This window comes from Alosa alosa, chromosome 5 (assembly GCF_017589495.1).
Source record: "Alosa alosa isolate M-15738 ecotype Scorff River chromosome 5, AALO_Geno_1.1, whole genome shotgun sequence".
Taxonomy (NCBI): Eukaryota; Metazoa; Chordata; class Actinopteri; order Clupeiformes; family Clupeidae; genus Alosa; species Alosa alosa.
This window is the reverse complement of record NC_063193.1, coordinates 26,202,559-26,219,094: the sequence shown is the minus strand read 5'-3', so window position 1 is coordinate 26,219,094 and position 16,536 is coordinate 26,202,559. Positions and strand designations below refer to the sequence as shown.

At 44.8% G+C, this 16,536-nt stretch overlaps 1 protein-coding gene across 1 annotated transcript in view; it reads left to right on the top strand.

Annotated features, from left to right (window-relative positions):
- LOC125295100 (transmembrane protein 132D) overlaps positions 1–16,536 on the top strand; it is a 91,608-nt gene that overhangs the window by 51,237 nt on the left and 23,835 nt on the right. The window contains exon 4 of the mRNA XM_048244258.1: positions 9,617–9,809. Coding sequence (XP_048100215.1) covers positions 9,617–9,809 — 193 coding nt within the window. The remainder of the gene's footprint in view (positions 1–9,616; positions 9,810–16,536) is intronic.

The following is a 16,536-nucleotide window of genomic DNA, read 5'->3' as shown; positions in this document are numbered from 1 at the left end:
TAGTCTGAGCTTTTTATGTGCTCCCTCAGGACACCGTACGGGAGACACACACTGAAGCATACACACACACACGGGAACATACACGCACACACACACTGGAAAATACACACACATACTTTCACTTGAACTTCTCAATCAAGCCATTGGTTGGGGGCAAGCTGCTTTGGGCTAGTCATTTGTGCCCCAGCGCCCTGCAGAAATGGATTGACTTTTTATAGGCATTTCATCCAGCATTCTCTTTATGGCTCTGCCACACAGGCAGCACAAACGGACACAGCTGTTTGGCAGGCAGTGAAAGAGCAGTGCGTCTCCTCCATTTCGAGGAAAGGCCTCGCATACTGTTTTCTTTTCTTCTCACACCAGTTCGGAGTCACAGAATACAAACCCCTCCAACACACTCCCCAGTTGACCAGAAGCTCCGGAACAGAGACCATGCAGGGAATGTGTGTGTGTGTGTGAGAGAGAGAGATATAGTGTGCCTGTGTGTGTTTTGTGTATGTGAGTGTGTGTGTGTCTGTGTGTGTGTGAGTATGTGTGTGTTTGTTTGTGTGTGTGTGTGTGTGTGTGTGTGTGTGTGTGTGTGTGTGTGTGTGTGTGTGTGTATCACACACATGTATAACAGCATTTGAAACCTGGAAACAACACACGCACGCACACACTCACACACACTAGCGCTTCATGCTGCTCTGAAAATACTAAGTCACAGTTCTGACCTCTTTAGTCTTGTTCTGTGTTGAGGATTAGTTGCTTGTTTATCAAAATAGTTTTAGAAAGCATATTTGCAGGCGTCTACTACACAAGAGAGCTAATCCAGCCCATCTGAAGCGCCCCCAGACCCCCCCCCATGGTTGCACTTTGGGGGATTCAGGCGACTTTGCAACCAAACCGCAGTTGAACCGCAGCGATAGTGTTTAATGGGAGAGTGAGAGAGAGAGAGAGAGAGAGGATAGGAAGAAGGGGGTGGAGAGGATGGGTGCCTCCAGAACAGTGACTGTGCTTTGCTCATCTGGTCCTCCAAGGTTATCGCTGATGTGCTGTGAAAACTCTTAATAGAATTTTAGAGGGTTGGAGGTTTAGAGGGTCTGAGAGCAGCAGGGGCTTTAGTCGCTAAAGTCATCCGACATCGAAGTGGCCTTCCACGACCCCTCCCAACACGATGGAGTGTAATGGGTGTATGAGTGTAATGCTGGATTAAAGTAAATCCTGTGTAATGGCAACTTACAAAAGCAGGAGAAGATCTGGGGTTTGTTTGTTAAATCTTTTGAAGCTTTTGTTGTGGGATTTCTCCTTTATACAAGTTAAGGATGGATGGGTGCGTGCTTAGGATCATAGTTAGTCTATCACATGAATTCAATCACATGGAAGCCACTCATCTTTGGATGATCTTTTAGACGATCTAGACTTCTAGAGATACACTAGACTTAAACTTGTTGAGTAAGAGGAGACATATGGCACACACACACACACACACACACACACACACACACACACACACACACACACACACACACACTTTCCAGTTGTTCTCAGACAGATTAGAGCAAAAAAAAAAAAAACAGCTTTCACTAGCATACATACATACACACACACACACACACACACACACACACACACACACACACACACACACACACGCGTTACACATACACGTATCTATTCAGAGACAGAGAGAGAAAGAGAGAAATAAAGTGAGATGAAGGGTGTTGGTTTTAGTGTTGGTTTTCACCGTGAGAGTGAGGGTTAGAGTGAGAGACAGTTGAAAGAGAGAAATGGCTGCTCTCTGGCCTAATCTCTCTCTAATTCCTCTTCCCTCGAGTGAACTACAAGGCATTGATTTATTAATATGAAAGGTTTCCATCTTCACAGGAGAAGAGAGGTATAGGGCATTAGGCGCAGTGCACAGAGACATGTTTGTTCGCTCACTTCTGAGAGAGCTTTATTTTATATTGGGGTGAGAGTTTTCTAGACTTTCTAAAACAAATAGACTAGGTCTAGGTGCATGTGTATAGGGAGAAAGCTTTGGATCTGTATCAAACTCATTCACATACGACTTATCTAAGGTTTTTCATTTCTCCATGATATTGACACAAAATGACCTCACATGTTTATACGTTACAAGAACATGATGACAAATGTAATCTACTTAAAACTACCATGTACACCAAAACAGTCGGTAACATAATATTATCTCCTCTAATTTTTTAAGCAGCTTTTCAACTATTTGTTCCTCTCTGGCTGCCTTTGCTAAGACATTCTTATGAACACATCTCCCCCACAATCCAAAACAATGAGATATAATATTTTGACTGGGGCAAAACACAAAAACAAGATTTGAGTTGATTAATTCCTCATAATAGCATATGAGCCTTCTGTCAGTGCTCACATCTGCTTTTGTGTTTACATTACATTACATTACATTTGGCTGGCGGCTTTTTTAACCAAAGCAACTAACAACATGGTAAACAGTTTTAGAACAATTCTCACAATTTTAGGACAGTTTAAAGAACATTACAGTAAGAATAAGAATGGTCGGTGAGTGCTGTTTTTTTAACAGTTACTTGTCAGTTTAAAACGGCTGGTGAGTGCTAGGATCAGTAAGACTTGTTGTAAGTGTTGCTATGAGTAGATGTTCTCTAAAGAGCTGGGTCTTCAGGAGTTTTTGAAAGTGGAAAAGGATGTCCCTGCCCTTGTAAGGAACTGGAAGTGTGTTCCACCAACGAGGAACAACAGATGAGAAAAGTTTGGATTGGCTTGGCGTGCGGTGGTAGAGCTAGGCGTCGTTAGTCAGAGGAGCGCCTTGATGTCTGGAGGTAGTGTAAGTCTGTAAGAGGGCATTCAAGTAGGTGGGAGCAGAACCGAGAGACTACTTTGTAGGCAAGCGTTAGAGACTTGAATTTGATGCGGGCCGCCATAGGTAGCCAGTGTAGCTGGATGAGAGCGGGGTAACATGTGCCCTTTTGGGTTGGTTGTAGACCAGGCGCTGGCGCCTGCGTTCTGGATCATCTGAAGTGGTTTCACTGTGCAGGCTGGGAGACCTGTCAGGAGGGCATTGCAGTAGTCAGTACAGTGAGATGACTATTGCCTGAACCAGAAGTTGGGTAGCATCTTGAGTCAAGTAAGTCCTGATTTTTCCGTATGTTGTAGAGAGTCTTGAGAAAGCGGCATGACGAGGCGACTGAGGCAACATGATCTGAGAAGTTTAGATGGTTGTCGAGAACAACTCTAGATTTCTTGCAGTCCTGGTGGGGTGAAACAGACGGGGAGTCAAATTTGATGTTGATGTCGTGGTGTATGGTAGGTTTAGCTGGGATGACCAGCAGTTCAGTCTTTGAGAGGTTCAGCTGGGGTGGTGTGCCTTCATCCATGCAGCTATGTCTGAAAGGCAATCCGAGATCTGTGCTGAAACCAGGGGGTCGTCAGGTGGAAAGGACAGATAGAGCTGTGTGTCGTCTGCATAGCAGTGGTATGAGAAGCCGTGCGGCGGATAATCTGTCCCAAGGAGGTGGTGTAGATAGCAAAGAGGAGGGCCCAGCACTGAGCCCTGGGGGACCCCTGTGGTGAGATGGTGAGGTCTTGGGATAGCTGACCAAGCCATGATACGTTAAATGGCGTCCTGTGGGGTAGGATTCAAACCAGGAGAGCAGAACCGGAGATTCCCATGTCAGCGAAAGTATAGAGAGAAGGATACGGTGATTAACGTGTCCAAAGGCAACCAATAAGTCAAGCAGAATGAATACTGATGACCGGCGGTCGCCCTGGCTTCTTTTAAGGCTTCTGTTACAGACAGCAGAGCGTTCCGGTTGAGTGGCAGCTTTTGAACCCAGACTGATTTGGATCCAGAAGGTTGTTCTGTGAAAAGGAAGTCAGAGACCTGTTTGGAGACTGCTTCGTTCAATGCCTTTGGATAGGAAAGGCAGTAGTGAGACAGAGGCGGTAGTTCTCGACTTGAGCAGGGTTGAGAGAAGCTTTCTTAAATACTTGGTGTTACCGGGCCATTTGAGCAGCTGTTGAAATGTGCCAGAGGTTAGCGAGGCATTGATCACATGTGTGATAGCTGGGGCGATGACCGGGGCTGATGGACTGAAGTAGGCTCGTGGGTATAGGGTCCAGCGAGCATGTGGTAGGGCGGCTGCATGTCAGGAGTCTGGACACTTCACTCTCGAGAGAAGGCGTGAATGCTGAAAAAGATGTTCCAGCAGTCCCTAGAGGTTGTAGGAGTCGCGGTATCTGAGTCAGATCGTTGAGTGGGCATGTAGAGAATTGACTGCTGATTACGCCACTTTGTTTGTAAAAAATGAGGCGAGGGGTATCTGCAGTAGGCTGGATGGGAGGAGGAGGCAGCTGAGGGTTGAGTAGTGATTTGAAGGTTGAGAAAAGTTTTCAGTGTCTGTAAGCGCTGTTGATTTTGTCATGGTAGAAAGCAGTCTTAGCAGCAGTGATGCTGGCTGAGAAGGAGGTCAGGAGATGTCTGGTAGTTTTGAGGTCGTCCAGCTGGTTTGGATTTGTGCCATTTCCTCTCAGCGACTCTGAGTTTGGTCTTCTTGATCCGGAGGGTATCATTTAGCCATGGATGAGAATGTTTGGATCGAGCTGGCCTTGTGGTAGAGGGCACAGCTCGAATCTAGACACAGGTCAGTGTGGAGCAGAAGCCGAGGAGGTCGGTGGCTTCATTAACCTCCAGAGAGAGGAGAAGGTGTTGAGTGGAGGAGGTGGAGCCGGAGGCAACCACAGAGGAGATCTCGCGTTGGAGACAGGTTCCGGATGTTGCGCCGGAATGTGACCATCGGCTGAGGAGGCGGGCTGTTCTGACAGGCTGACGTTGAACTGGATGAAGAAGTGGTCAGAAAAGATGGGCGTCACCATGAGGGGTGTCTGTGCTGCAGTTCAGTGAAGATCAAGTCAAGCTCTTTGCCAGCTTTGTGAGTCGGTGGGCTTTGAACCAGTTCGAGGTCAAAGAGTGGACCAGGGCCAAAAGTCCGCTTTGAGCCTGGGGCATCTAAGTGGATGTTCATATCACCGAGAACAAAGCCGGACAGTCATGCTCAGGGATGGAGGATAGCAGAGTGTCAAGTTGGTCAATAAGGGGTAAAGCCTAGTTGGCCTGGAGGCGGTGGAGATGACCAGCATTAGAGAGAGAGTTTTGCTGGGGCGTCACTGTGATGGCATGGAATTCAGAATGAGACATATTTGTTTGAAGGCAGTAGCGGGGTGAATTTCCCATATGTTGGAGATCAGCAGGCCCGTCCCGCCTCCTCGTCTAGATAGGCGAGGGGTGTGGGATAGTGTAAGGTTAGTGGAGAGTGCAGCCAGGGTGGCAGTGTTCTCTGGTTTGATCAAGTCTCAGTGAGAGCAAGGAGTTCCAATGAAAGGTGGTTGGCATAGCCAGCTATGAAGTCGGTTTTGTTGACTCTGGATTGACAGTTCCACAAGCCCATGGAGAAGGAGGTTTCTGTTGGTGAGGACCGTTTAAGTTCCCTGGAGGTTAAGGGGATTTCTGCCCCTTTTGACATTTCTGCCCCTTTTTTGGCATGATGCCGTTTTCCGCAATGGCCGGTGATAACAGATATGGAGGGCGGCACATTTTGCCTTTGTCGGTGCCTGTGAACTTGCACAGGTAAACTTGCTGTCTTGACCGTGTCTGTCTTAAACTAGGCTGGCTGAAAGCGAGGGCTGCGCTTATGCTGCCGCTTCAGCAGCCGCCACTATTTTTTATTCTGCTAGGAATTGCATGCAGCTGTCCTCCTGTCTCACTAATGATGCATCAGCGTGGGCAGCCCTCTGGCGTTCGCACAGCTTAGATTGTTCAAGGGTGTTAATTACTGTCAACTGAAAGTCCGGCTCGGCGCTCACACCGGCCGAAACTCACAGTTTCAAGTAGCCTCCTCCCTCAGCTGTTCCCCAAGCCAGAGTCCAATTCTAACAATTGGAGAGGATTTGGCCAGTAGTAGCCTATGTGTTCTTGCTTTCTCTCTCCCAACTCACTGCAGTTGTTGTTGTTTACCTCTCATTGTGAATGAGAAAATCCCTGCCAGCACTAAACAGACATTCAATGAGGCTGATCCTTAGAGTCCATAGCAAGATTAGATTGGATTAGATTCAACTTTATTGTCATTGTGCAGAGTACAAGTACAAAGACAACGAAATGCAGAAAAAATAACTTGTAAATGACACTAACCAACTGTGGGTGTTTAAGACATTTTCTCTCATATTTCAGTATCATGTCATGTCACACACACACACACACACAGTGCAGTGAGATACCCTGTGAGTTTTTGTGGGGACATACTGTATAGGCTAGTCACATGGAACTCGGTAATCCTGCATCAAGACTTACTTACTTACTTACGTATGTGACAGAAGGCAGTCTCTCTTTATAAATAAATAAATAAATAAAATTCATCACATGCACACATACAGAAACATACAAAAACTGCTTCTGCCAGACCCAGTCCTGACCAGATGTGATGTTGAGATGTGAGTCAGCCACAGCCCGGCCATACACACAAAAAAAACACACACACTTACATCATCACTGTCATCACCTCACATACATACAGCACACTGCTAGCTACAGTAAGCCTCCTCTACATACTTGCTGCACACTGCCCCCTCCCTACATACACAGCACATTGTTCGGATGTTCTCCAACACACATCCTCTACATACTTACAGCACACTGCCCCCCACCCACCCACACACACACTACACTACACACACACACACACACACAGTCACTGCAATAAAACCATCCGTACACACACATCTTCACTGTCATCACTCCACATACATTACGCACAGTATTCTTAGCTGGATGGTGGTAAGTCCCTTCACCATACTTGCAGTACACTCTCCCCCTACATACACAGCACATTGTTTTCATCAGGAAGTTTCTCCAACACACATCCCCAAAATACTGACAGCACATTGTACTCTTCTCCAAACACACACATTGTTCCAACACACTGCACACTGCCCTCTCCCCCACATACACAGCACACTATCCCATCTCCCCCTGTCATCCCCCAACACACACACACCAAGGACCCCTGGCAGTTGGGGTTAGCCCCTTGAGCAGGCTGGATCTGCCTGGGTTTCTTCCTTGGTAAGGGAGTTTTTCCTTGCCCCTGTTGCTCTTGGGTGCTCCTTTGTTGGTGCCCCGCCCAATCCCAATCCTCCCCCACCTTTCTTATGCAGCCCTTGCCACTTAATCTACTAAACCCCTTCTACTGCACTTTTTACACCCCTCCCCCCATAAATGCACAAATAGGCTGACACCAGACATAATTTCACTGCATTTCTTACTTCCAGTAACTATATGCATGTGACAATAAACTTCCTTGTATCCTTGTATCCTTGTATAATCTCCATCTATGAACATCTCTCCAGCTTTTAAAAGGCTATTCCTGCCCCCTCCCTCCTCAAACGTTTCTTCTCTTTTCCCCCCTCGAAAGTTGATTTATTTACACAGTGTTTGTGGTTCAGCTGAGGGCTTTGTAAATCAAATGGGGTCATTCGAGTACACTCGACAGCCCACCAAGCATAGAATATGTGAGAGAGAAACAGTGGGAGGGAGAGATGTGAAGAGTGGAAGAGAGAGAGAGAGAAGAATAGAGAGACATTCACACACATTCACAAATACACACACTTGCTTGCACAGTGCACACACAGTGCACACACACACTCACACACACACACACACAGAGAGAGAGAGAAGAATAGAGAGACATTCACACACATTCACACATACACACACTTGCTTGCACAGTGCACACACAGTGCACACACACACACACACACACACACACACAGAGAGAGAGAGAGAGAAGAATAGAGAGACATTCACACACATTCACACATACACACACTTGCTTGCACAGTGCACACACACACACACACACACACACACACACACACACACACACACAGAGAGAGAGAGAGAGAGAGAGAGAAGATCTACACATGTTGTCTTCAGTGTAATACGGTGGATGCATATCTTAGATCAGTGCATTCAGATAGACAGGGCAGATACGAGGGATCTGAAGTGTCTCTACACAGCTATGAGAATCCTTTCATTACTATACCATTACACATGCACACACACACACACACACACACACACACACACAGACATACGCACACACACACACACACACACACACAACACACACACACACACACACACACACACACACACACACACACACACACACAAACATTTGTTATCATCTCTGATGCACCCTTTAACCCTCTGGAGGTCTCTTGGAGTGTGTTCTGTGTCTGAATGTGTGTTCTGAAATGTACAGTGCACTTTGTGCTTCTTCTAGAACTTTTGGTTCAGGACTGTGTAGGAAGCACAGAGGAACATCCAGGAAAGATCAGAAGTTGAGACAAAACAACAGCAGTTATTTCACAGATTTGATAGCTATAGGGGGCATTCATATTCAGGCGCGCCTGCAGGTGTACGTCCGTACGCACTGTGCGTACCATCAGGCTACTCAACAATGAGAGAAAATTTCCCTTGTGTGTGTGTGTAATGTGTATTCACACCAAATTGGCCCACCATACCTTCCCAACTATGCACACGTTATCAAAATTAACGTGCACACATTTTGTTTGAACATGAGACAGAATACGCACGCAGGCACGCAACTAGGCTACTTGTTTTCTTTTACTCGGCTATCTATATATGGTTATCAGCACACAATGTTGAGCTAATTCACTAACTCAATACTCATCATGGATATCCAAAGCTAGAGGAGTTATTCCAGATGGGCAATAACAAGGTAGGCAATTGGTGTGCTTGTCAGAACGTTAGACTGCATTACAGCTGTTTAAAGCCAGACGTCATGGCACGCTGGAACAAAACAAGGTAACTTAGCCTGTATAGGGCTGTATCAAGTTGTCCAAATGAATAGGTCATTGTAGACGTTGGAGGACATTTGGAGTGGTTTGTTGTGATGATCTGCACACTCTATACATTGCATGCCATTGGCTAAAGTCACATTGCAACACACTCTATACATTGCATGCCATTGGCTAAAGTCACATTGCATTCCCATATGCCAATATGCACTGCAGTCAGTATGGTCATTCGAAAAAGGGCCTATCTGTATAGAAATACGAGTCATTTTGGAGGAAAGCATCCACTCAAGGCCATATAAATAAATAAATAAATATATAAAATAGATAAAAACTCTGGCTTCAGAAAGTAAAAGTCCTACTACAGTATACTGTATGTTTGTTCCAACAATTCACACAGTTGTTTTTCATTATCACAACTTTTCAGCCAGGTAGATGCATTACAGTAATTAGTCAAAGTCAACTAGTCTAACCAATACAGCTAGGCTTTCTGAAGACTTTCTGAAGCTAGACCTGAATGTCAGTGTGAAACTCTCTCTATACACAGTTATGAGAATACCATTACCCCCCACACACACACACACAACCACAGACAGAGACAAACATGCGCGCACACACACACACACACACACACACACACACACACACACACACACACACACACACACACACACACACACACACACACTCACACACACACACACACACACACACACATCTCTGATGCCGTGACACACATGATGCTTGTGCTCCATAGGCCCAACAGCAAGCTGCTGGAGATCCTGCAGATGGACTTTGAGGTGGAGGAGCTGAGCACGCAGGCCGAGAGCCAGGTGATCGCCTGGCAGCTGGTGCTGCCGTCGGACGCACGCGCCACGGGGCAGATGGAGGGCACAATGAGGATCTACACCACCCAGAGAGACTTCATCGGCCTGGCTCCACTTGTGTTGGTGAGGGCAGGAACATGTATATGTGTATTAGCTTAACAGATGCTTAAATGCCTTTTAACAGGGAGGCTACATCCGGGAGATGGAACTGAAGCATTCGCCTAAAAATTGTTTTAGAAGACTGGTCTATGTTTTTTTCATGTGCCGCTATCATGTCTGGTGTAGCCAGTTGCATTGATCATAGTAGAAGCTAATTGTTGCAGCAGATGCTATGCGAACGGAACACTTCAGTGAGTTGCTTGGTGAGTTGCACAGTTTTTAAAAAACAAACGTTAAGTGTTGTTTTAAGGACATGTTTGTACATGCCCATAGCCAGCCACTCTGAAACAGTCAAAGGCGATTTGACACGAGTCAAAACATCGAAACAGGACCCATCGTCAAAACTTCGGTGTCCACCACTCTAGTTCATCCAAAACGGGACTCCAGAAAAGGGACTCAAATTGCTAAATACCAGAATTATCCTTTAACTGTGATGAATCACTACAGGCCTGAGGAAGGGCACTCAATTTCACCTGGAGTTAAAACTGTTTCTCACATCTCTAACATGTTTTGTTTATCGTAACTTTACTTTCACCAAAGTTAATTATTACACTGGTATTGTAACCTGTGAAGGCAATAACACAAATACACACACACACATACACACACACACAGAGACACACACACACATGCTCACACATACTCACACACGCGCACACACACACACAAACACACACAGAGACACACACAAACACATGCACACATGAGTGAGTTTCGCTGAGCACATCTGTCACACCTGTTCTCTGTATCAGTCTGTAATCCATGTTTGTGTGGAGCCAACATGACACAATTGAATAAGGGCAGGAAGTCATGCCAACAGCTGTGGGTGCATAAATAGCAGCTGCTCTAGCTAATGATGGCCACAATGCTGCGTGCTGTACTGTATGCCATACTGCAGGTGGGATTGAACGCCCCCAGGATGGCTACAGGGTTTAGGCCCAGGAGAAACTAACTGGTAACAATCCTGAATGGATGCACTGTATATGTAATGTGACTACACTCTCTGTAACAATTATAGAGGCTTACATGGTGTGTTCATTCTTACACACACACACACATACATACATACATGTTGCATTAATATGATGTTTCTAACAATGTCATTTTATTCAATTTCAACATACTATTTGACATCGCTAACAAGACATGATTTTGCATTATTCAGGTGATTTAGATACATCACACCTCTAATGAGGGTATTGTCAGTTGTAGAGCGTATGCAATTATAATGTCTGTCAGGCTACCCATTTTAAACGGATACACTAAAGCATCATCATATTATATTCATGTGCATGTCTACTGCTCGTGCTAATCTCTTGCACTGGATGTTGACGTTTGGACGTCATGCTGTGCAGAGCAGGAGTAGGATCACTCGCTAGTTTGTTGCATGGGGGAGGTGTCTGTCATGGCTGTCTGTTTTTTCCCCCCTGTTACGTATTTACCCGTCTAATACAATTAATCTTCTGTATAAATAATCTCAAATTGCACAACACGTCATAAAGATGACATCTTATGGACGAAAAAAAAAAACAATTAGCGTGATGGATCTCTATCCCGATCATGATCGCTGCACTCATCAAGCATGCTGAGAGTCACACTGTGCTGGCAGCCTACAAAATGTCGCAAATCTGACCTGAAAATGAGATAAAAATAGGATTAATTTCATGCCATGTTTTTGCCCCCACACAAGGACACAGTCAGGGGGATGTAACAAATAGCCCCCTAGTCTTACCACTGGCCAACTGAGGCCAACAGTGTGCCAGTAGCAAGGTGCCCACGTGAAGCTTACTGTATGTTATCAGGGCAAACGTATGGAAGGGATTTGATTGTTTTGATGCAGACAGCATCACATCATCATGGGAACAAGGAAGCGGTGATATATAAAGGTTGTGCAATTATAACCCTATCGAAATGACCTGTTTGCTCTCCCAGTGGCACATATAATTATAATTTGCCTCATTAAATCTCATTTACAGTCAGTAGACTCTATTGATGTGTGTGTATGTAAGTCAGTAGACTCTATTGATGTGCGTATGTAAGTACAGTCAGTAGACTCTATTTACAGTCAGTAGACTCTATTTATGTGTGTGTATGTAAGTCAGTAGACTCTATTTATGTGTGTATGTAAGTCAGTAGACTCTATTGATGTGTGTATGTAAGTCAGTAGACTCTAGATGCAAAGTCAAAGTGCAGAGACACTTTGTTTTTGTTTTTTAAAACGTTTGACAACGTTTTGGCTGCACAGCCGAAATGAGTGAGGTCTGGGCTGGGCTGTTGATTCGTGCACTTGAGTTTCTCAGACGCTGTTTGCCCGGGCATGTTGATTGCAGTTTTGAAAACAAGACACACCTCATTTGAGATAAGGGTCTGGGAAAAATGCCCAAGAGACGATACAGATCACGACAAATCTGGAGAATTGCGAAATCAGCTCAGTGTCTTTTACTAAAGACTTTAAGGCATTTGTATATCAGCCTCAGTCGTCTATGCCACACACTATGTGATGACCGTGCACTAAGAAGAGCCTTCCTTTTGATATACTGTGACCTTAAGTGTTGGTATCATTCCAGGCAGTCGGCCTGAGATCTATTCAGCAAAATCATGAGGCGTTGATTACGCTGAGGTCGTCAGAGAGAGAGAGAGACAGTTAACAGTGCCAACCGAGCTCACAATGTCCCCACAAGTCCAAAAAAAGATATGCTCCATGGAGGTAACCAACTGGACTCACCATTGTCTTCTGGGCACTAAATCAAAGCATGGCCTTGTCTCAAAAGACAGGGTTTTGCTAGTCCAGATGTAGGGTAGCGAAAGGTGTCAACACACAGAACTAAAACTAGAGGGCCACTTTGACCTCTGCCAATGCCAAATGGCATGTCTAGGGAAGTTAGCCCTGTGAATTGGACCCCACTCCCAAATGAGAAGGATTCTTTATTTGCCCTTGCTAGACCCCCTCCCACACACACACACTACCACTAAGGAAATCATGAAAATTGGGCTGGGAATTGCATAATCGTGCTTACTAACAAACCACGCTGAAAAGCGTACCACCGGAGAGGTACTGTTAATGATTTAACCTTTAATTTGTCTTGCATTACAGCTCACCAATCAGCACAGAAAGACATTAAAAGCAAAAACATTTAAGATCATGAAATCATTCACGCCACATGTACACACAGATAATGTCCGTTAGACTAGGAGTGAGGGATCTACTTTACCCTCCTCCTCTGTTGATTAGTCTAGGAGTGAGGGATCTACTTTACCCTCCTCTGTTGATTAGACTAGGAGTGAGGGATCTACTTTACCCTCCTCTGTTGATTAGACTAGGAGTGAGGGATCTACTTTACCCTCCTCTGTTGATTAGACTAGGAGTGAGGAATCTACTTAATTAGACTAGGAGTGAGGGATCTACTTTACCCTCCTCTGTTGATTAGACTAGGAGTGAGGGATCTACTTTACCCTCCTCTGTTGATTAGACTAGGAGTGAGGGATCTACTTTACCCTCCTCCTCTGTTCTACTTTACCCTCCTCTGTTGATTAGACTAGGAGTGAGGGATCTACTTTACCCTCCTCTGTTGATTAGACTAGGAGTGAGGGATCTACTTTACCTTCCTCTGTTGATTGAGTAATGACACAGAGTGAGGGATCTACTTTACCTTCCTCTGTTGATTGAGTAATGACAGAGTGAGGGAGGAAAGAGAGTTTGTATTTATTTCTCCTACAGTTGGGCTTCCTAAAGCGTCTTCCGGATGGCAGGAGCTGGTACTCCTTATATAACATGTGGGAAGGGTCCAGTGCAATCTTGTCTGCCAGCCTGAGAGTGTGTTTAGTCCAGCTGTCAAAGAAGTGATCCTCCATAGTATGACCCACCAACTTTGAGCAAATGCTCAAAAGTCTAAGTATTCTAGCTTTTAGCTGGACTGAAAGGCTGCATAGCCAAACTGCCCCCCATACTGCAGATTGTATTGTGGATGTGAATAACTGGCATAGGATCTTAGTCCTTACTGGCTCCAAAGGATCTAAGTCTCCTCAGAAAATAGATTCTCTGTTGGACTTTGTTGCACATGTAATCCACATGCAATGACCAAGAGAAGACACTATCCACATACTGTATACCCCTAGATATTTGAAGGATGCGGACTGTTTTAATGGTTTATCATGAATTATGACTGGAGAGTGTGTGTGTTGTGTTGCTCCAAAGATGTCCTCCTCTGTTTTGGGATTTATTATGAGAGCATTTTGCTCACACCATTGGACCACTTTGCTCACACTCTCATAATAGAGGTCAGGCTGTATCACCCCTGTCAAAATTTGATTAGATATTGGTCAGGAGTACTGATGGTGTAGTCATTAGTGTGAAGAGAAGTGGTGAGCTCACACATCCTTGTGGGGCCCCACTGCTCGTTGTGACCAAGGGGGAGTGTGTGTTGTTGACCTTGACCAACTGTTGTCTACTAATGAGAAAAGAGTGGTACCAATGTATTAAGTATGGATTAATGTCCAGCTGTTGCATTTTGGAGAGAAGTAAATCTGGTTTAATGGTGTTGAAGGCGGAGGAGAAGTCAAGAAACAATACTCTAGCATATGGTTTGTGATTAGATAAATCCAGGTGTTTTAGGCCACACTTATAGCCAAACTGATATTGGTCTAGTTTGCTCTGTACTGACCCAGAGAGCAAGGGCCAGATGATTCTTTCCAGAGACTTCATCAGTACGGAGGTCAGGGCCACAGGTCGGAAACCATTGCACTCCTTTGGGCATGTCTTCTTTGGTAGTGGGATTACATGTGAGGTTTTCCAGGCTATGGGGACAGTATGAGTGTCCAGTGACTCTTGGAATATGGCCTGCCACACAGGGGCAAGCTCTTCACTGTACATCTTCAGGACAGAGGCTGTGATGCCATCAGGACCAGTGGACTTCCGTGCATTGAGGTGTTGAAACGCTCTGGCCACCTGCTCTACTGATATCTGCACTCTGTCCTCAGGGCATACAGTAACTGACTTAAGGACATCTTTACAGCTTTCTTCAGTCCCAGAGACCTCAAACCTGAAGAAAGTGTCACATTCAGCTCCTTCTCAGAGCCCTGCTCTCCTTTGTATGAACACACTGTAAAAAAAAAAAGAAAAAGTTATGTTGTTAGTTGTTCACAGCCATGGCAACGTGAGCATGGCAATGTACCCAAACATAACAAAACTTTGTTCAAACACTTAAATAGATGTGGTTAAAACTTCAAAGATTGTTTGATTGATGATTCCTCTTACCTTAAGAAACCTCTAAACTGAAAAACACCATCTTCTCATCTTCAAAAACAATCCTGCTTGTAAGATAAACAACAAGTAGATCAATTACGGATGTCTTGCTGTATTACCTCGTCTCCGTGTGTACACAGATCTCACACCTTGCACACTCAGTTCCATTTCTTACAGCGTTCCTTCCTCAACCCCACCTGTCTTTGGGGTATGATCACACTAGGAGCTTGGGATTGCTTAGCACAGGGTGAAAAGTTCAACAGTAAATCAGTCAATGTAGCTGCTGCAATTGCACAAACCTGTACTTGTAAATATGATCTGTATGTATGTGTGTGTGTGGTTAATAGATCTGCTTTGTTCTCATGCAGAATCAAGTGACCCATTTCTGCTATATTCACAAATGTTCTTTCTGATCTCTACTGTTTGTTCACCAGAGCCACTTTCTCTTTGGCGTCATGCGACCCAGTTTTTTTTTTCTGACACAGCAAGAGTCTTAAACTAAAAGAAAACTTTTTACAGTTCAGGTTCAAGAGGGCTACCATAATATTTGGGCAGAGTCGTGAACGTACCACTCATAAAAAATTCAGACAATAAAATCACTCATTGATTGTGTACCCTGTCAGAGTTGAAGCTACACATTTTGGAATGTGGAAATATATATTGTTAGGGAACAGTGCTACTGTTTGGGGGCAGCCATGGCCTACTGGTTAGGGCTTCGGACTTGTTCGAACTCCGACCAGTAGGTACGGCTGAAGTGCCCTTGAGCAAGGCACCTAACCCCTCACTGCTCCCCGAGCGCCTGCTGTTGTAGCAGGCAGCTCACTGCGCCGGGATTAGTGTGTACCTCACTGTGTGTTCACTGTGTGCTGAGTGTGTTTCACTAATTCACAAATCGGGATAAATGCAGAGACCAAATATCCCTCACGGGATCAAAAGAGTATATATACTTACTTATACTATACTGCCTTTATGCTAAAGATGAGACGACACACATCAAGGCCAAAAGAGCGTTAACTTTGTCATCACACTCCAACTTTTGCATAAGGTTGCAAAGTTTAACATACTGACCAATATTAATAACAGCATAGTCATTGCATTCACAAATATCAGCGTATGGGTAATGACATGTTTCCTCACAAGATAAATCTGTTGTTACACGCTTACAATAGTGTAATTATACTCTAATAAGTAGTCAAACATGTAATGAGTAAAATCATGTGTATCATTTGTGTGTGTGTGTGTGTGTGTGTGTGTGTGTGTGTGTGTGTGTGTTTGTGTGCATGTGTGTGTGTGTGTGTGAAGGGAAGGATGGTAGATCAGCTGATAGACAGAGAGATAGATAGATAGATAGATGGTGAGAGAGAGAGAGAGAGAGTGAGAGAGAGAGATAGAGAGAGAAAGAAAGAGACATAGAGAGATTTGAATAAATAAATAAGTGAAACAAAATTC